The 22,147-nt window shown below is 40.4% G+C and overlaps 2 protein-coding genes across 8 annotated transcripts in view; both read left to right on the forward strand.

Moving 5' to 3' along the window:
- nr2c2ap (nuclear receptor 2C2 associated protein) overlaps positions 1–11,821 on the forward strand; it is an 18,451-nt gene extending 6,630 nt beyond the window's left edge. The window contains exons 1-7 of one of the 5 annotated variants that reach the window (XM_062960714.1): positions 5,482–5,882; positions 7,227–7,388; positions 9,318–9,526; positions 9,905–9,995; positions 11,302–11,407; positions 11,488–11,555; positions 11,664–11,821. In XM_062960714.1, the coding sequence (XP_062816784.1) occupies positions 9,507–9,526; positions 9,905–9,995; positions 11,302–11,407; positions 11,488–11,555; positions 11,664–11,780 (402 nt within the window). In that variant the 5' untranslated portion in view covers positions 5,482–5,882; positions 7,227–7,388; positions 9,318–9,506 and the 3' untranslated portion in view covers positions 11,781–11,821. Of the gene's footprint in view, positions 1–3,318; positions 4,032–5,480; positions 5,883–7,226; positions 7,389–9,317; positions 9,527–9,904; positions 9,996–11,301; positions 11,408–11,487; positions 11,556–11,663 lie in introns of those variants that run through there. The other 4 variants (XM_062960713.1, XM_062960712.1, XM_062960711.1 and 1 more) reach the window with 4 other exon arrangements.
- A 1,500-nt stretch (positions 11,822–13,321) lies between these two features.
- The window catches only part of abca7 (ATP binding cassette subfamily A member 7), a 61,867-nt gene continuing 53,041 nt past the window's right edge, over positions 13,322–22,147 (forward strand). Inside the window, exons 1-4 of one of the 3 annotated variants that reach the window (XM_062960331.1) lie at positions 13,322–13,645; positions 20,306–20,545; positions 21,532–21,625; positions 21,728–21,869. In XM_062960331.1, coding sequence (XP_062816401.1) covers positions 20,480–20,545; positions 21,532–21,625; positions 21,728–21,869 — 302 coding nt within the window. In that variant the 5' untranslated portion in view covers positions 13,322–13,645; positions 20,306–20,479. Of the gene's footprint in view, positions 13,646–20,167; positions 20,546–21,531; positions 21,626–21,727; positions 21,870–22,147 lie in introns of those variants that run through there. The other 2 variants (XM_062960329.1, XM_062960330.1) reach the window with 2 other exon arrangements.

Raw genomic sequence — 22,147 nt, forward strand, 5'->3', positions numbered from 1 at the left:
CATTATTATTATTATTATTATTACATTATTATTATTATTATCAGCTTTTCCTTCAATTTTGTCAAGGAACTTTCCATGCAATGTTTTGTGGTGCCAGCTGCCAGCTCTAGTTTGTAGTGCGGTTTTCTTGTACTGGTTTTTTTGCCTGCTGTGCTTTGAGGATTTTCTGATTTTTGACTTCAATCAAAGCAGGTTCTTCACTTTGCTATTACAGTAGAGTCTCACTTATCCAACGTTCTGGATTATCCAACGCATTTTTGTAGTCAATGTTCTCAATACATCGTGATATTTTGGTGTTAAATTTGTAAATACAGTAATTACTTCATAGCATTACTGTGTATTGAACTACTTTTTTTGCCAAATTTGTTGTCTAACATGATGTTTTGGTGCTTAATTTGTAAAATCATAACCTAATTTGATGTTTAATAGGCTTTTCCTTAATCTCTCTTTATTATCCAACATATTTGCTTATCCACCGTTTTGCCGGCCCGTTTACGTTGGATAAGTGAGACTGTACTGTATTATTATTATTATTATTACTATTATTATTACTATATTATTACTATATTGTTGTTGTTGTTATTGTTGTTGTTGTTATTATTACATTGCAGAATCATGGCATCCTAGAGTTGGAAGAGACTCCCTAAGGCCATCCATTCCAACCTCCTTTGACTGTGGATGAAGACAATGCGATCCCTCCCGACTGATGGCCATCCTGCCTCATAGACAGTGGCAGGTTCATGGAAGACACCATCTAATCCCTCCCGACTAATGGCCATCCTGCCTCATAGACAGTGACAGGTTCATGGAAGACACCATCTAATCCCTCCCGACTGATGGCCATCCTGCCTCATAGACAGTGACAGGTTCATGGAAGACACCATCTAATCCCTCCCGACTGATGCCCATCGTGCCTCATAGACATTGGCAGGATCATGGCATCCTAGAGTGGGAAGAGACCTCCAAAAGGCCATCCATTGATGACGGCCTTCCAAGGATCTCATGATGTTGTGCATAATGCGCCCGTTGTGCCGGCGCAAACACCTGGCGCGGAATGCATCGCGATGGCCATGAATGCGCGAGACGGGCAAGGGTGGATGGAGGAGGCACGAAGACAAACGGGGGTTTTCTTAATGCAGACAGGGTCTCATTCTCCCGGCCCTTGGCACCGCTTTGCGGGAAGGAAGACATCCTGTATTCACCATCAACATATAGCCATCAAAATCCTATAGAGAAGGACAAGGCCTTCCTTCCTTCCTTCCGAGCGCCATTGTCTATATGGCCGTGGCATCGCTTTCTGGACCCGTTTCCTGCCCTTTATGTATATATTACGGCATTCATGATATCGTTGTTTCGGGTGGGCACACACAGGGTCTCTCTGTCTCCGAGCGCAGCTGCGCCAAAGGGCAAAGTTTGGAGGATGAATAGCTTACGAATAGCTTACGAATAGCATCGAGGTTCCGGGAAACAGCCAGAGGGATTCACATATTGTCATAGGATATCAAGCCAAAAGTGAGCGTTAGGAATAGATTCAATTATATTATTATTATCATCATTATCTATATATATAAAAGAGTGATGGCATCACGGCACACACAGGGTCTCTCTGTCTCCGAGCGCATCATGACAGTATATTATTACAGTAGAGTCTCACTTATCCAACACTTGCTTATCCAACGTTCTGGATTATCCAACGCATTTTTGTAGTCAATGTTTTCAATACATCGTGATCTACATCGGGAAACAGCCAGAGGGATTCACATATTGTCATAGGATATCAAGCCAAAAGTGAGCGTTAGGAATAGATTCAATTATATTATTATTATCATCATTATCTATATATATAAAAGAGTGATGGCATCACGGCACACACAGGGTCTCTCTGTCTCCGAGCGCATCATGACAGTATATTATTACAGTAGAGTCTCACTTATCCAACACTTGCTTATCCAACGTTCTGGATTATCCAACGCATTTTTGTAGTCAATGTTTTCAATACATTGTGATCTACATCGGGAAACAGCCAGAGGGATTCACATATTGTCATAGGATATCAAGCCAAAAGTGAGCGTTAGGAATAGATTCAATTATATTATTATTATAATATTGTATTATATTATTATCATCATGACAGTATATTATTACAGTAGAGTCTCACTTATCCAACACTTGCTTATCCAACGTTCTGGATTATCCAACGCATTTTTGTAGTCAATGTTTTCAATACATCGTGATATACATCGGGAAACAGCCAAAGGGATTCACATATTGTCATAGGATATCAAGCCAAAAGTGAGCGTTAGGAATAGATTCAATTATATTATTATTATATTATTATCATCATTACAGTATATTATTACAGTAGAGTCTCACTTATCCAACACTTGCTTATCCAACGTTCTGGATTATCCAACGCATTTTTGTAGTCAATGTTTTCAATACATCGTGATCTACATCGGGAAACAGCCAGAGGGATTCACATATGTTGGATAAGTAAGACTCTACTGTAATAATAAAAATAGAGTAAAATAAATATAATAGTAGCAACAATAATACAGAAAAATAATAAATGTAATAATAATAATATCAAAGTGAAGTAATAAATGTGTTACAGTAGAGTATCACTTATCCAACACTTGCTTATACAACGTTCTGGATTATCCAACGCATTTTTGTAGTCAATGTTTTCAATACATTGTGATATACATCGGGAAACAGCCAGAGGGATTCACATATTGTCATAGGATATCAAGCCAAAAGTGAGCGTTAGGAATAGATTCAATTATATTATTATTATAATATTGTATTATATTATTATCATCATGACAGTATATTATTACAGTAGAGTCTCACTTATCCAACACTTGCTTATCCAACGTTCTGGATTATCCAACGCATTTTTGTAGTCAATGTTTTCAATACATCGTGATCTACATCGGGAAACAGCCAAAGGGATTCACATATTGTCATAGGATATCAAGCCAAAAGTGAGCGTTAGGAATAGATTCAATTATATTATTATTATCATCATTATCTATATATATAAAAGAGTGATGGCATCACGGCACACACAGGGTCTCTCTGTCTCCGAGCGCATCATGACAGTATATTATTACAGTAGAGTCTCACTTATCCAACACTTGCTTATCCAACGTTCTGGATTATCCAACGCATTTTTGTAGTCAATGTTTTCAATACATCGTGATCTACATCGGGAAACAGCCAAAGGGATTCACATATTGTCATAGGATATCAAGCCAAAAGTGAGCGTTAGGAATAGATTCAATTATATTATTATTATCATCATTATCTATATATATAAAAGAGTGATGGCATCACGGCACACACAGGGTCTCTCTGTCTCCGAGCACAGCTGCGCCAAAGGGCAAAGTTTGGAGGATGAATAGCTTACGAATAGCTTACGAATAGCTACTACATGCGCATGTCCCCTCCGGAGCGCATCACCAATAGCCGTATATATTTTTGCAAAACGGAGGCCTTCTTTCCCGGGCCTGAATGGCGTCTTGTTTCCCGTCTCCCATCTGTTTGAGGAAACTGAGGCGAGGAAGCCCTTCGAGGGTTGCTACCGATCTAATAGGCCTTTATTTCGTCTCCTTCCATCTGGCATCGCAAAGCCCACCCTCCCCGTCGACACATCTGGGCAGAGACACTGCCAGCCTTGTCGTCGATCCGATGCATTGCAAGAAGAAGCAAAGATCTGCGTGTGGATCCCAGTCGGGTGGCCTTTTGCAGTTGGCAGATCGTAATTTTGTCAATGTCTATCGTTTCCAAATGCCGGCTGAGACCACCTGCACTGGTTTCTGCCAGAGTCTTTGAAGTTCAATCTTGAGGTCCTGAGAGCGGCTGAGTTTTTTCCTGCTGTTTTTCACCTGGGATGGCAACATTAATGATCCAAACCTTTTTCTTTTCCACAACTGTGATGTCTGGTGTGTTGTGTTCCAGAACTTTGTCAGTCTGGATTCGGAAGTCCCACAGTATCTTTGCGTGCTCATTTTCCAAGACTTTTGCAGGTTTGTGATCCCACCAGTTCTTTGCTGCTGGGAGGTGGGACTTGAGGCATAAGTTCCAATGGATCATTTGGGCCACAGAGTTGTGCCTCTGTTTGTAGTCTGTCTGTGCGATTTTCTTACAGCAGCTGAGGATATGATCAATGATTTCATCGGTTTCCTTGCACAGTCTGCACTTTGGGTCATCAGCTGATTTTTCGATCTTGGCCTTGATTGCCTTTGTCCTGATGTCTTGCTCCTGGGCTGCAAGGATCAGGCCTTCTGTCTCCTTCTTCAGGGTCCCATTCGTGAGCCAGAGCCAGGTCTTCTATTATTATTATTATTATTATTATTATTATTATTATTATTATTATTATTATTTTTAATGGCCTTTGTCCTGATGTCTTGCTCCTGGGCTGCAAGGATCAGGCCTTCTGTCTCCTTCTTCAGGGTCCCATTCGTGAGCCAGAGCCAGGTCTTCTCCTTGTCAGCTTTTCCTTCAATTTTGTCAAGGAACTTTCCATGCAGTGTTTTGTTGTGCCAGCTGTCAGCTCTAGTTTGTAGTGCGGTTTTCTTGTACTGATTCTTTCTCTTCTGTGCTTTGAGGAGTTTCTGATTATTATTATTATTATTATTATATCCCACTTTTGGTCTACAACGTGGATTATTATTATTATTATTATTAGTATTAGTATTCTCTAGATCCCACTCTTGGTCTACGCTGCGGTTTATTATAATTTATTTATTTACTGTATTTATTATTATTATTATTATTTATTATACCACACTTTTGGTTTATGCTGCGATTTATTATTACAGTAATTACAGTATTATTACAATAATTTCTTGTACTGTTTCTTTGTCTGCTCTGTTTTGAGGAGTTTCTGATTTTTGACGTTGTTGTTGTTGTTATTATTATTATTATTATTACATTATTATTACTATCAGCTTTTCTTTCAACTTTGTCAAGGAACTTTCCATGCAGTGCTTTGTTGTGCCAGCTGTCAGCTCTAGTTTGTAGTGCGGTTTTCTTGTACTGATTCTGCTCTAGTTTGTAGTGCGGTTTTCTTGTACTGATTCTGCTCTAGTTTGTAGTGCGGGTTTCTTGTACTGATTCTGCCCTAGTTTGTAGTGCGGTTTTCTTGTACTGATTCTGCTCTAGTTTGTAGTGCGGTTTTCTTGTACTGATTCTGCTCTAGTTTGTAGTGCGGTTTTCTTGTACTGATTCTGCTCTAGTTTGTAGTGCGGGTTTCTTGTACTGATTCTGCCCTAGTTTGTAGTGCAGTTTTCTTGTACTGATTCTGCTCTAGTTTGTAGTGCGGGTTTCTTGTACTGATTCTGCCCTAGTTTGTAGTGCAGTTTTCTTGTACTGATTCTGCTCTAGTTTGTAGTGCGGTTTTCTTGTACTGGTTTTTTGTCTGACCATATTATTATTATTATTATTATTATTATTATTATTATTATTATTATTATTATTGCATATCATAATAGTACAGTACTCCATTCTATTATTATTATATATGATATTAATGCTCAGTTATATATTATTATTGTTGTTGTTGTTGTTATTGCACTCTCTCTTCTGCTTACCTGTGTTTTGAGTTCCCATCAATGGCCTTCCTAATTGTGTTCCTCTGCTGCCCCCTTGTGGCAAAAGGAGGCAACGTCACCTTTGGGTTGCTCTACTGTTGCCATGGAGTGGGCGGGGCCTCCTGGAAGCCCCGCCCACTCCAGGAAGCAGGAAACCCATGCAGCCTGCTTGCAAAGCCCATGCCTTTCTTTATTTGCTTTTTGCAAAATGTTTGCAACCCATGCAATTTAGAAATGCATGCATGCAGTTTGCAAAGCTGATTTCTCGCCTCCCAGACTTTGCAGGTAATTGTTTCCAAGCTGCTTTTTGCTATTATTGTTTCCAAGATATTTTTGCTATTATTGTTTGTAATTTTTTTTTGCTATTTTTGCTATTATTATTATTATTTGTAATTTTGTATCAGCTCAGTCCAAACAAGAAGGTTGTTTATGGACTTCTGGAGGAAATAATAACAAGCAATTGTAGCAAACTGTAGCAAAAGAAGTACCGTAATTTACTGTAATATAATAATAATAATAATAATAATAATATATAATATTATTAAATATTAGTATTATTAAATTATCATCATCATCCTCCTCTTGGGATGATTAGCAACTGTAGCCAACTGTAGAAGTACCGTAATTTACTGTAATATTATAATAATATTATTATATAATATTATTAAATATTAGTATTATTAAATTATCATCATCATCCTCCTCTTGGGATGATTAGCAGCTGTAGCCAACTGTAGAAGTACCGTAATTTACTGTAATATTATAATAATATTATTATATAATATTATTAAATATTAGTATTATTAAATTATCATCATCATCATGCTCTTGGGATGATTAGCAACTGTAGCCAACTGTAGAAGTACCGTAATTTACTGTAATATTATAATAATTTTATTTTATAATATTATTAAATATTAGTATTACTATTATAATAATATTATTATATTATATTATAATAGAATATATATGTTATATTATAATAATAATATTATTATATAATATTATTAAATACAAATATTACTCTTATTAAATTATTATTCTCCTCATCATCATCCTCTTGGTATGATTAGCAGCTGTAGCCAACTGTACAGGTAATGTAATTTACTGTAATATTATAATAATATTATTATATAATATTATTAAATATTAGTATTATTAAATTATCATCATCATCCTCCTCTTGGGATGATTAGCAGCTGTAGCCAACTGTACAGGTAATGTAATTTACTGTAATATTATAATAATAATATTATATAATATTATTAAATATTAGTATTATTAAATTATCATCATCATCCTCCTCTTGGGATGATTAGCAGCTGTAGCCAACTGTACAGGTAATGTAATTTACTGTAATATTATAATAATATTATTATATAATATTATTAAATATTAGTATTATTAAATTATCATCATCATCATCCTCTTGGGATGATTAGCAACTGTAGCCAACTGTACAGGTAATGTAATTTACTGTAATATTATAATAATATTATTATATAATATTATTAAATATTAGTATTACTCCTATATTATTATTATTATTATTATTATTATTATTATTATTATTATTATTATTATTATTATCTTGAGCCATGTATCCACTTCCTTGACCCAATATTCTAGGTCTCCCAGCTCGACTCTGCTCTTTCTGAAGCAAATCCAATTCTTTCTTCCTTTCCGCACCAATAACGGTTCCTGGAAATCCTTTCTTTGCGTCGTATTCCCGAATATATCTTGACCGCGGTTCGAGATGTCGTCCTTGATTTGTTCGGATACGGTGAGCAGGTGAGTGGGTTTTGCTTGTGGAAGTGGACGAGAGAAATAGTAATACACAATGGGACAAATTGTCTCAAGGCAAGCAGTTAGATCCCGTAAAAAAAAACCAAAAAAAAAAAAAAACCCAACACAGAGTCTTGGTCACAGAGTTAGCAGAGAGTTTATAGTATAGCTGATAATAATAATAATAATAATAATAATAATAATAATAATAATAATAATAATAATAAAATAATAATGAAGTCAAAAACCAGAAACTCCTCAAAACACAGCAGACAAAGAATCAGTACAAGAAAGCCGCACTATAAACTAGAGCTGACAGCTGGCACCACAAAACATTGCATGGGAAGTTCCTTGACAAAGTTGAAAGAAAAACTGATAGTAATAATAATGTAATAATAATAATAATAACAACAACAACAACAACGTCAAAAATCAGAAACTCCTCAAAACACAGCAGACAAAGAATCAGTACAAGAAATTATTGTAATAATACTGTAATTACTGTAATAATAAATCGCAGCATAAACCAAAAGTGTGGTATAATAAATAATAATAATAATAATAAATACAGTAAATAAATAAATTATAATAAACCGCAGCGTAGACCAAGAGTGGGATCTAGAGAATACTAATAATAATAATAATAATAATAATAATAATAATCCACGTTGTAGACCAAAAGTGGGATATAATAATAATAATAATAATAATAATAATCAGAAACTCCTCAAAGCACAGAAGAGAAAGAATCAGTACAAGAAAACCGCACTACAAACTAGAGCAGAATCAGTACAAGAAAACCGCACTACAAACTAGAGCAGAATCAGTACAAGAAAACCGCACTACAAACTAGAGCAGAATCAGTACAAGAAAACCGCACTACAAACTAGAGCAGAATCAGTACAGAGCTTTGGGAAAGAGCCAGTGGTATAGCTTCTGTTTATAGTACAGCTGCTGCTCACCAACCTGAATAAGCACACTTGAGCTCTGGCTTTCATCCAGACTTCGTATGAATTTTCATCCAGGACGTCTTTATTTTTCTTAACTCTTCAGTGAACACATGTACATTAGAACTGTATTTTTCTATGCTGAAGGTACATGCAGTGCGTTCCATAGAATCATAGAATCCTAGAATAGTAGAGTTGGAAGAGACCACATGGGCCATCTAGTCCAACCCCCTGCTAAGAAGCAGGAAATCGCCTTCAAAGCACCCCCGACAGATGGCCATCCAGCCTCTGCTTAAAAGCCTCCAAAGAAGGAGCTTCCACCACGGCCCCGGGGCAGAGAGTTCCACTGCTGAACAGCCCTTCTCACCGTGAGGAAGTTCTTCCTGAGGTTCAGGTGGAATCTCCTTCCTTTCCTGTAGTTTGAAGCCCTTGTTCCGCGTCCTAGTCTAAAAAACAAGCTCCCTCCCTCCTCCCTTTGACTTCCCTTCACGTATTTGTACATGGCCCTCATCATGTCTCCTCTCAGCCTTCTCTTCTGCAGGCTAAACATGCCCAGCTCTTTCAGCCGCTCCTCATAGGGATTCTTGTTCTCCAGACCCTTCATCATTTTAGTCGCCCTCCTCTGGACGCTTTCCAGCTTGTCAACATCTCCCTTCAACTGTGGTGCCCAGAATTGGACACAGTGTGATTCCAGGTAACGTGGTCTGACCAAGGCAGAATAGAATAAGGGGGAGCAGGACTTCCCTGGATCTAGACGCTATTCCCCTCTTGATGAGGCCAGAATCCCATTGGCTTTATTAGCAGCCGCATCACATTGTTGGCTCATGTTTAACTTGTTCCCCACGAGGACTCCAAGGTCTTTTTCGCACACACTGCTGTCAAGCCAGGCCTCGTCCCCCATTCTGTCTCTTTGATTTCCATTGTGGAATATCTTGCATTTGTCCCTGTTGAACTTCATTGTGTGAGTTTCGGCCAATCATCTCTCTAGTCTGTCAAGATCGTTTTGAATTCGGCTCCTGTCTTCTGGAGTGTTGGCTCTCCCTCCCAGTTTGGTCCCGTCTGCAAACTTGATGATCGTGCCTTTTAACCCTTCGTCTAAGTCGTTCATAAAGATCCTGAACAGAACCGGGCCCAGGACGGAGCCCTGCTTGTGGCACTCCACTCGTCACTTCTTTCCATGATGAAGACGACGCATTGGTGAGAATCACCCTTTGGGTTCGTTCGCTTAGCCAATTCCAGATCCACCTCACCGTAGTTTTGTCTAGCCCACATTTTACTAGTTTGTTTGCCAGAAGGTCGTGGGGGACTTTGTCGAAGGCCTTACTGAAATCCAGACACGCTACATCCACAGCATTCCCTGTATCGACCCAACTCGTAACTCTATCGAAAAAAGAGATCAGATGAGTCTGGCATGACTTGTTTTTGGTAAATCCGTGTTGACTATTAGCAATGACCGCATTTGTTCCTCTCTAGTTTACCTGATATTTATATGACGTAGCCGAGGATCACCGAGTCCTATCCCCGAATTTCGAATCTGAACATCTAACGTATTTTCCGTATTTGCATTTTCCGCAGGGTCAGCTCCGTCCTCAATCGAGACGCAAAACAGTTCGGGAAGAGCTTCATGTTCGACGGCAAGGAGGAAACCTGTTGGAACTCAGACCAGGTGAGGTTGAAGGAGCTCCAAAGGCAAATATTAGGCATGTCCGATCGATGAAAAAAATGTTTCAATTCTCGTTTCTACAGTAGGGGGTGCTGGCGCTTCGATATAGAAAGTATTTCTGATTTTTTCACCCAAAAATTTCAGATATTTCCAAAAACTCGTAATGATTCTAAATGTTTCTAAAACGGGGGACGTGCAAGCGCAAGCGCTACACACTGGGCTTGTATGGCCATCTTCCATGTGGACGCAGAGGACGTTAGCCCCCACCTTTGCATCCATCGCGGAAGCTTCTGATTGGCCGGGGAGCGGCAGCCATGTTAGGCTGCGCTAAGCTCCCATTCAAGATAGGTTGAAGAAACAAAGTTTTAAAAAAATATTTTAAAAAATATATTTTTTTAAAAAAAATTTGGGGGGGAAATATATTTTAAATATATTTAAAAAAATTTTTTGGGGGGGGGGGAATTAACGAAACATTAAGAGACAATTAGATAATGGGCCAACAATGGTTCGAATTACATTGCTGGTTGCGCTGTGAGACAATGTCTCTGAATGCGTCTCAAAAAGCGAGAACAATCCGAAATAATTCCGATATATGATTCAAAACGATTTTTTGGACATGTCTAATATATAGATATTGGTTGGAATCATTTATAGCTGAAGAATAGCATGGAGTCACACTGGAGGTAGATAAATGGCTTGCAAATAGCATGGCATCGTTCTGGTGGTCCGGGAAACAGCCAGAGGGATTCACATATTGTCGGATGTTATTGAGGACTCCTTATATATTTTCGTCGCTGTGTTTTCCGCTTGTGACAGGGCTCTGCCCAATGTCCAGGCCTGTAGCGAGGGGGTGGTTTATTAACCCGAAATTTTTCAGGTTATTAAAAAAACCTGGTTTATTCATGAATTTTAACTGGTTAACCAAATCCCCATGCTAAGTCTATGAGACGCAAAACATTAAGAGTCCCTCCAGGCACTATTTCAAGCAGATATTGACAGGTTTGTAGCGGGGAGAGGTGTGTGCTAGGGGTTCAACCCCCCCCCCCCCAAATTTTCAAAACCCCTCCCGAAATTTTTTTCTGGCTACGGCCCTGCCAATGTCACACACGGAAAACTGTCCTAGAGGTTCGGGAAACAGCCAGAGGGATCCATATATTGTCATAGGATAGCATGGAGTCACACTGGAGGTGGATGAAGAGCATAGCTTTGTCCTAGAAGTCCGGGAAACAGCCAGAGGGATTCACATATTGTCGGATGTTATTGAGGACTCCTTATATATTTTCGTCGTTGTGTTTTCCGCTTGCGACAGGGCTCTTCCCAATGGTTGACGTTGTCCTTTCCGCAAACCGTCCGAGTCTCCCAAATCGTCGTCCAGTTCCAAGGAGGATTCGCCAGCCGGAAATGTACCTTGAAAGGTAAGGAGTCGCTCCGGTCAAACTGATACGAATCGTGGCCGATCGGAAGAAACGTCGGAAAATCTTCCATCCCTTTCTAGGTTTCCGGGACGGAGAAGAGCTTCCCGAGACGGCTGAGTTTTATCCCGAAGACACCAACTCTCTCCAAATATCCTTGACTTAAAAACACGCCGGATAGACTACTGTGATGCGTTTAATACGGGTCTGCCCTTGAAGACTGTTCGGTTTTCTCATTTTCCTTAACGGTTTTCTTTAGACTTTCCCTACGAAGGAAATGCAGCTGGAAAAACTCAAAATCGCCTTTGAGAACAGCACGGATTTTTTCGGACGAATCATCATCTACCGCTTCGATGTTTTAGGGGAGAAACTTTGATAAGTTTCCCCCAAAAAACATTAAAAAGTTAGAAAACAAAACACGGACTGAGTCTCCCTTCTCTGCATTGTTTGGGAATATTTGCATATCTATTTTATTTATAATCAATATAAATTATATATATATATATATATATATATATACACACACATACACACACACACACACAACCATATATATTTAATTGATAGAATATAATATATATAGTTCGTACTGCCTTCCTAGGAAGGCTGGGGATGATGGGATTTGCAGCCCAAAAGAAGGCTGGGTCACCTGATAGATTAAGACAACCTCAAGGTGCAACCAACTAGGAGTCAATAAAGTGTGGCGGGAAAGAGCCAGCTGTTACCCCCAAGAGTTTAATAAAGGGTCACGGGAAAGAGCCAGTTGTTATCCCAAGAGGTCACTGAAATGTCACGGGAAAGAGCCAGCTGTTATCACAAGAGGTCACTGAAATGTCACAGGAAAGAGCCAGCTGTTACCCCAATAGGTCACTAAAAGGTCACGGGAAAGAGCCCCCTGTAATCCCAAGAGGTCAATAAAGGGTCATAGGAAAGAGCCAGCTGTCACCAAAAGAGTTCAATAAAGGGTCACAGGAAAGAGCCAGCTGTTACCCAAGAGGTCACTGAAATGTCACAGGAAAGAGCCAGCTGTTATCCCAATAGGTCACTGAAATGTCATGGGAAAGAGCCAGCTGTTATCAAAAGAGTTCAATAAAGGGTCACAGGAAAGAGCCAGCTGTTACCCAAGAGGTCACTGAAATGTCACAGGAAAGAGCCAGCTGTTACCCAAGAAGTCACGGAAATGTCATGGGAAAGAGCCAGCAGTTACTCCCAAGAGTTCAATAAAGGGTCACAGGAAAGAGCCAGCAGTTACCCAAGAGGTCACTGAAATGTCACAGGAAAGAGCCAGCTGTTACCCCAATAGGTCACTGAAATGTCACGAGAAAGAGCCAGCTGTTACCCCAAGAGGTCACTGAAATGTCACGAGAAAGAGCCAGCTGTTACCCCAATAGGTCACTGAAATGTCATGGGAAAGAGCCAGCTGTTACCCAAGAGGTCACTGAAATGTCACGAGAAAGAGCCAGCTGTTACCCCAATAGGTCACTGAAATGTCACGAGAAAGAGCCAGCTGTTACCCCAAGAGGTCACTGAAATGTCATGGGAAAGAGCCAGCTGTTACCCCAATAGGTCACTGAAATGTCATGGGAAAGAGCCAGCTGTTATCAAAAGAGCTCTATAAAGGGTCACGGGAAAGAGCCAGCTGTTACCTCAATGGCTCCTCTTGAGCTAGTACCATGCTCAAGAGGAGTGGGGAAGATGCACTCTGTGCATGCTCAGGGGAGTGGGAAATGCACTCTGTGCGTGCTCAAGAGGAGTGGGGAAAATGCACTCTGCACATACTCAGGTGAATGAGAAATTCACTCTGCGCATGCTCAAGAGGAGTGAGAAATACACTCCATACGTGCTCAAGAGGAGTGGGTTGTGCACTCTGCACATGCTCAGAGAAGTGAGAAAAATGCACCCTGCATATACTCAAGAGGAGTGGGAAATGCACTCTACACATGCTCAGAAACCTCACACCCCATCCTATGGGAAGCCTTAGGAAACCTTTGGCATTCGCCTCCTGTTGACAGGAAAGGAAATACACTCTGCACATGCCCAGAGGAGGTTGGGGGAATTGTTAAGTCCAATGCTGTGTTTATCTTCTTTAAAGGTGCGCGGCCCCTTTAAGGGGGAGAGGTGGGTGACGTCACTGGCTTGCAGGTAATGAGCCTACGAAGGTTCCAAGCCCAGAAAGGGGGCGTGGCTTAGGCAGGAAGTGGTCCTTTGATGCTGGCTGCTTTGCAAACAATGGAGCTGCAGGTAAGACCTGCAAAATATATATATATATTATATATATATGGCTGGGCTTGCTTTAGGTAGGACTAAAGGGAGAAAATATAATAATTTCCTGAATTATTTTAATAATAATAATTAGTAGTAGTAATAATAATTTGTAATCATAATAATAATAATAATAATTAAAAAATACCATTACGAAATGCAAAAGTTTATATGAATACTTCATTTTTCAGGAGTGAAATCATAATAATAATAAATACCATTGGGTTGTTGTATATAAAAATACCATTGCAAAAATGCAAACATTTATATTAAACAGTTCATATTTCAGGATTTATTTCCAATTATTATTATTATTATTATTATTACGAAATCCAGCATATCGATCTTGTTTGCTGTATCATACAATAATAATAATATAATAGTAATAATTGTTGTGCCAGCTCTAGTTTGTAGTGCAGTTTTCTTGTACTGATTCTTTGTCGGCTGTGCTTTGAGGAGTTTCACACAGTCCTAAATGCTTGGGAAGTGTTCGACTTGGGATTTTGGGATACGAAATCCAGCATATCCATCTTGTTTGCTATGTCATACAATAATAATAATATAATAGTAATAATTGTTGTGCCAGCTGTCAGCTCTAGTTTGTAGTGCGGGTTTCTTGTACTGATTCTGCTCTAGTTTGTAGTGCGGTTTTCTTGTACTGATTCTGCTCTAGTTTGTAGTGCGGTTTTCTTGTACTGATTCTGCTCTAGTTTGTAGTGCGGTTTTCTTGTACTGATTCTGCTCTAGTTTGTAGTGCGGTTTTCTTGCACTGATTCGGCTCTAGTTTGTAGTGCGGTTTTCTTGTACTGATTCTGCTCTAGTTTGTAGTGCGGTTTTCTTGTACTGATTCTGCTCTAGTTTGTAGTGCGGTTTTCTTGTACTGATTCTGCTCTAGTTTGTACTGCGGTTTTCTTGTACTGATTCTGCTCTAGTTTGGAGTGCGGTTTTCTTGTACTGATTCTGCTCTAGTTTGTAGTGCGTTTTCTTGTACCGATTCTGCTCTAGTTTGTAGTATGGTTTTCTTGTACTGATTCTGCTCTAGTTTGTAGTGCGGTTTTCTTGTACTGATTCTGCTCTAGTTTGTAGTGCGGTTTTCTTGTACTGATTCTGCTCTAGTTTGTAGTGCGGTTTTCTTGTACTGATTCTGCTCTAGTTTGTAGTGCTGTTTTCTTGCACTGATTCTGCTCTAGTTTGTAGTGCTGTTTTCTTGCACTGATTCTGCTCTAGTTTGTAGTGCTGTTTTCTTGCACTGATTCTGCTCTAGTTTGTAGTGCGGTTTTCTTGTACTGATTCTGCTCTAGTTTGTAGTGCTGTTTTCTTGCACTGATTCTGCTCTAGTTTGTAGTGCTGTTTTCTTGCACTGATTCTGCTCTAGTTTGTAGTGCTGTTTTCTTGCACTGATTCTGCTCTAGTTTATAGTGCGGTTTTCTTGTACTGATTCTGCTCTACTTTATAGTGCTGTTTTCTTGCACTGATTCTGCTCTAGTTTATAGTGCGGTTTTCTTGTACTGATTCTGCTCTACTTTATAGTGCTGTTTTCTTGCACTGATTCTGCTCTAGTTTGTAGTGCTGTTTTCTTGCACTGATTCTGCTCTAGTTTGTAGTGCTGTTTTCTTGCACTGATTCTGCTCTAGTTTATAGTGCGGTTTTCTTGTACTGATTCTGCTCTACTTTATAGTGCTGTTTTCTTGCACTGATTCTGCTCTAGTTTATAGTGCGGTTTTCTTGTACTGATTCTGCTCTACTTTATAGTGCTGTTTTCTTGCACTGATTCTGCTCTACTTTATAGTGCTGTTTTCTTGCACTGATTCTGCTCTAGTTTGTAGTGCGGTTTTCTTGCACTGATTCTGCTCTAGTTTGTAGTGCGGTTTTCTTGTACTGATTCTGCTCTACTTTATAGTGCTGTTTTCTTGCACTGATTCTGCTCTAGTTTATAGTGCGGTTTTCTTGTACTGATTCTGCTCTACTTTATAGTGCTGTTTTCTTGTACTGATTCTGCTCTAGTTTGTAGTGCGGTTTTCTTGTACTGATTCTGCTCTAGTTTGTAGTGCGGTTTTCTTGCACTGATTCTGCTCTAGTTTGTAGTGCGGTTTTCTTGCACTGATTCTGCTCTAGTTTGTAGTGCGGTTTTCTTGCACTGATTCTGCTCTAGTTTGTAGTGCGGTTTTCTTGCACTGATTCTGCTCTAGTTTGTAGTGCGGTTTTCTTGCACTGATTCTGCTCTAGTTTGTAGTGCGGTTTTCTTGTACTGATTCTGCTCTAGTTTGTAGTGCGGTTTTCTTGTACTGATTCTGCTCTAGTTTGTAGTGCGGTTTTCTTGTACTGATTCTGCTCTAGTTTGTAGTGCGGTTTTCTTGCACTGATTCTGCTCTAGTTTGTAGTGCGGTTTTCTTGCACTGATTCTGCTCTAGTTTGTAGTGCGGTTTTCTTGCACTGATTCTGCTCTAGTTTGTAGTGCGGTTTTCTTGTACTGATTCTGCTCTAGTTTGTAGTGCGGTTTTCTTGTACTGATTCTGCTCTAGTTTGTAGTGCGGTTTTCTTGCACTGATTCTGCTCTAGTTTGTAGTGCGGTTTTCTTGTACTGATTCTGCTCTAGTTTGTAGTGCGGTTTTCTTGTACTGATTCTGCTCTAGTTTGTAGTGCGGTTTTCTTGTACTGATTCTGCTCTAGTTTGTAGTGCGGTTTTCTTGTACTGATTCTGCTCTAGTTTGTAGTGCGGTTTTCTTGTACTGATTCTGCTCTAGTTTGTAGTGCGGTTTTCTTGTACTGATTCTGCTCTAGTTTGTAGTGCGGTTTTCTTGCACTGATTCTGCTCTAGTTTGTAGTGCGGTTTTCTTGTACTGATTCTGCTCTAGTTTGTAGTGCGGTTTTCTTGTACTGATTCTGCTCTAGTTTGTAGTGCGGTTTTCTTGCACTGATTCTGCTCTAGTTTGTAGTGCGGTTTTCTTGCACTGATTCTGCTCTAGTTTGTAGTGCGGTTTTCTTGCACTGATTCTGCTCTAGTTTGTAGTGCGGTTTTCTTGCACTGATTCTGCTCTAGTTTGTAGTACTGATTCTTTGTCTGCTGTGCTTTGAGGAGTTTCACACATGCTCTAGCTTGTAGTGCAAAATGCAAAAGTTTATATTAACTATTCGTATTTCAGGATTTATTTCCCATCATAATAACAATGACAACAACAATAAACACACTACGAACTGTTTATACGTCTGGCTCAGTCCTATGGGAATTTATAGCAAAATGGCACCAAACTGGATTAACTCAGCCGTGTAGATGCAACCCAGGCCCCAAACTTTTCTTTTAACTTGGTGGAAGCCCTTCCTTCATGGATTTATTTCGGATCCCCGGGCGAGTATTCTTAGCCGGGAAGGCTATTTATAATTCCTGGACCGTAAGCGGATTATGTTGAGTGACCGAGAGAGAGGTCAAGGCGGCCGGAATGGACCCGACACTGGGCTATGCACTTAGGATCAGGCTTTTTATATCTATCCATTCATCTGTCTGTCCATCTATCCATCCATCCATCTATCAATCTACCTACCTAGCCATCCATCTATGTATCTATCACTCTATGTATCTATCTATCTACCTATCCATCTCTACCTACCAACCTACCTATGTAAATATCTAGCTATCCATCCCTCTGTCTACCTACCTACCTACCTATTTACTGAACTACCTTTCTACCTACCTATGTACCTATCAGTCTATCTACCTATCTACCAACCTACCTTCCTACCTTTCCTACCTATCTAACAAGTTATCTACCTACCTTCCTACCTACCTACCTACCTATGTAACTACCTACCAATATATCTACCTACCAACCTACCTTCTTACATACCTACCTACCCTACCTACCTACCTATCTAACAAGCTATCTACCTACCTACCTACCTATCAGTCTACCAACTTACCTACCAACCTACCTTCCTACCTTTCCTACCTACCTATCTAACAAGCTATCTACCTTACTACCTACCTTTGTAGCTACTTACTACTTTCCTTCCTATCTACCTACCTACCTATCAGTCTATCTACCTATCTATCTACCTACCTACCTACCTACAAATCTACCTACCTATCTACCTACCTTCCTACCTACCTACCTTCCTACCTACAAATCTACCTACCTACCTACCTTCCTACCTACAAATCTACCTACCTATCTACCTACCTTCCTACCTACCTACCTACTTACAAATCTACCTACCTACCTACAAATCTACCTACCTACCTACCAACCTACCTTCCTACCTACCTACCTTCCTACCTAGAAATCTACCTACCTACCTACCTTCCTACCTTCCTTCCTACCTACCTTCCTACCTACACATCTACCTACCTATCTACCTACCTTCCTACCTACCTTCCTACCTACACATCTACCTACCTACCTTCCTACCTTCCTACCTACCTTCCTACCTACCTTCCTTCCTACCTTCCTACCTACCTTCCTTCCTTCCTACCTTCCTACCTTCCTACCTACCTTCCTACCTACCTTCCTACCTACCTTCCTACCTACCTTCCTTCCTTCCTACCTTCCTACCTTCCTACCTACCTTCCTACCTACCTTCCTACCTACCTTCCTTCCTACCTTCCTACCTACCTTCCTACCTACCTTCCTTCCTTCCTACCTTCCTACCTTCCTTCCTACCTACCTTCCTACCTACACATCTACCTACCTATCTACCTACCTTCCTACCTACCTTCCTACCTACACATCTACCTACCTACCTTCCTACCTTCCTACCTACCTTCCTACCTACCTTCCTTCCTACCTTCCTACCTACCTTCCTACCTACCTTCCTACCTACCTTCCTTCCTTCCTACCTTCCTTCCTACCTACCTTCCTACCTACACATCTACCTACCTACCTTCCTACCTTCCTACCTACCTTCCTACCTACCTTCCTACCTACCTTCCTTCCTTCCTACCTTCCTACCTTCCTTCCTACCTACCTTCCTACCTACACATCTACCTACCTACCTTCCTACCTTCCTACCTACCTTCCTACCTACCTTCCTTCCTACCTTCCTACCTACCTTCCTACCTACCTTCCTACCTACCTTCCTTCCTTCCTACCTTCCTACCTACCTTCCTACCTACCTTCCTACCTTCCTACCTACCTTCCTACCTACCTTCCTACCTACCTTCCTTCCTTCCTACCTTCCTACCTTCCTTCCTACCTACCTTCCTACCTACACATCTACCTACCTACCTTCCTACCTTCCTACCTACCTTCCTACCTACCTTCCTTCCTACCTTCCTACCTACCTTCCTACCTACCTTCCTACCTACCTTCCTTCCTTCCTACCTTCCTACCTACCTTCCTACCTACCTTCCTACCTTCCTACCTACCTTCCTACCTACCTTCCTACCTACCTTCCTTCCTTCCTACCTTCCTACCTTCCTTCCTACCTACCTTCCTACCTACACATCTACCTACCTACCTTCCTACCTTCCTACCTACCTTCCTACCTACCTTCCTTCCTACCTTCCTTCCTACCTTCCTACCTACCTTCCTACCTACCTTCCTACCTACCTTCCTTCCTTCCTACCTTCCTACCTACCTTCCTACCTTCCTACCTACCTTCCTACCTACCTTCCTACCTACCTTCCTTCCTTCCTACCTTCCTACCTACCTTCCTACCTTCCTTCCTACCTACCTTCCTACCTACCTACCTTCCTACCTTCCTACCTACCTTCCTACCTACCTTCCTTCCTACCTTCCTACCTACCTTCCTACCTACCTTCCTACCTACCTTCCTTCCTTCCTACCTTCCTACCTACCTTCCTACCTACCTTCCTACCTTCCTACCTACCTTCCTACCTACCTTCCTACCTACCTTCCTACCTACCTTCCTACCTACCTTCCTTCCTACCTACCTTCCTACCTACACATCTACCTACCTATCTACCTACCTTCCTACCTACCTTCCTACCTACACATCTACCTACCTACCTACATATCTTCCTACCTTTCCTACCTACCTATCTAACAAGCTATCTACCTACCTTCCTACCTTCCTACCTACCTATCTACCTACCTTTGTAGCTACTTACTTACCTACCTATCTACCTACATATCAGTCTACCTACCTACCTAACTTCCTACATATCTTCCTACCTTTCCTGCCTACCTATCTAACAAGCTACCTACCTTCCTACCTACCTACCTACCTACCTTCCTACCTTTCCTACCTACCTATCTAACAAGCTATCTACCTACCTTCCTACCTTCCTACCTACCTATCTACCTACCTTTGTAGCTACTTACTTACCTACCTATCTACCTACATATCAGTCTACCTACCTACCTAACTTCCTACATATCTTCCTACCTTTCCTGCCTACCTATCTAACAAGCTACCTACCTTCCTACCTTCCTTCCTACCTACCTTCCTACCTTTCCTACCTACCTATCTAACAAGCTATCTACCTACCTTCCTACCTTCCTACGTACCTATCTACCTAACTTTGTAGCTACTTACTTACCTACCTATCTACCTACATATCAGTCTACCTACCTACCTACCTTCCTACCTTTCCTGCCTACCTATCTAATTATCTATCTACATATAAGGATCTTAGCAAATAGTTTCTCAGGAATCTAATCCTATTTCTTTCCTTCCCGGAAGGATCAGCGGATTCCGGCCGAACAAAAGGCGCATTGAGCGGGGATCGGATTTGGGGAGGCCAGGGTGAAGTGGCCCGGTCGGTCACGAAGAAATGAAGAAACGTTGGCCCTGAGGAGATGAACCCGGGCCTCCCGTGACGGAGGATGGTCGCAAAGGCCGTGCCGCTCCTGAACGATGGGATTTGCAATCCAACTGGCGCTGCTGATGTGGAAGAACTTCACCTACCGGCGCCGGCAGAAGGTAATAATAATAATAATAATAATAATAATAATAATAAGCACAGAAACCAGTCTCATGGAAATAGAGTTGTTGTCTTCCTCCGAATAATATAATAATAATAATAATAATAATAATACAGAGACCGGTCTCATGGAAATGGAGTTGTTGTCTTCCTCTGAATAATAATAATAATAATAATAATAATAATAATAATACAGAGACCGGTCTCATGGAAATAGAGTTGTTGTCTTCCTCCGAATAATAATAATAATAATAATAATAATAATAATAATACAGAGACCAGTCTCATGGAAATGGAGTTGTTGTCTTCCTCCGAACAATAATAATAATAATAATAATAATAATAATAATAATAATACAGAGACCGGTCTCATGGAAATGGAGTTGTTGTCTTCCTCCGAACAATAATAATAATAATAATAATAATAATAATAATAATAATACAGAGACCGGTCTCATGGAAATGGAGTTGTTGTCTTCCTCCGAACAATAATAATAATAATAATAATAATAATAATAATAATAATACAGAGACCGGTCTCATGGAAATGGAGTTGTTGTCTTCCTCCGAATAATAATAATAATAATAATAATAATAATAATAATAAGTACAGATACTGGTCTGATGGAAATGGAGTTCTCGTCTTCCTCCAAATATAATAATAATAATAATAATAAAAAACACAAATACCAGTCTCATGGAAATGGAGTAGTCTTCTTAATAATAATAATAATAATAATGATGATGTCCTAGACACTTGGCAAGTGTTCGACTTGTGATTTTGTGATACGAAATCCAGCATGTCTATCTTGTTTGCTGTGTCATAATAATAATAATAATAATAATAATAATAATAATAATAATAATACATCACACAGTCCTAGACACTTGGGAAGTGTTTGACTTGTGATTTTGTGATACGAAATCCAGCATGTCTATCTTGTTTGCTGTGTCATAATAATAATACTAATAATATTCTTTCCAGGTACAACTAGTCATTGAAATCCTGTGGCCTCTCTTCCTATTTTTCATCCTCATCTCGGTGCGTCGGACTCATCCGCCGTTCGAACAACATGAGTGTAAGTATCACGGAGCAATTTCCCGGGAGTTGTCGTTCCCCCAAGGCCTTCTTGACTTGACTTTCTTCACTGATTCTTGATTCCTTGGATTGTCCCGTCCAGGCCACTTCCCCAACAAGGCTCTCCCGTCGGCCGGGACTCTCCCGTGGATCCAGGGCATCGTCTGCAACGTCAACAATCCTTGCTTCCGGTACCCGACGGACGGAGAAGCTCCGGGCCTCGTGGAGAACTTCAACCAATCCATGTGAGTGCCGACGACCCGTCCACACGGTCGAGTTAATGCGGTTTGATACCACTGTAGAATCCTGGGCATCTATACTGCCCTCTTGTGGTTGCATATCAGCATTGCATAATACATTCCTAGAATCCAATAGCTAATCCTTTCTAGCTATACACTGCCCTCTTGTGGCTGCATCTGAGCTCTGCATGCATCCATTCGTAGATATAGATCAGTAACTAATCCTTTCTATCTCTATGCTGCCCTCTTGTGGCTGCATCTGAGCGCTGCATCCATCAATCCCT

This window comes from Anolis carolinensis, unplaced genomic scaffold, assembly GCF_035594765.1.
Source record: "Anolis carolinensis isolate JA03-04 unplaced genomic scaffold, rAnoCar3.1.pri scaffold_7, whole genome shotgun sequence".
NCBI classification, from domain to species: domain Eukaryota; kingdom Metazoa; phylum Chordata; class Lepidosauria; order Squamata; family Dactyloidae; genus Anolis; species Anolis carolinensis.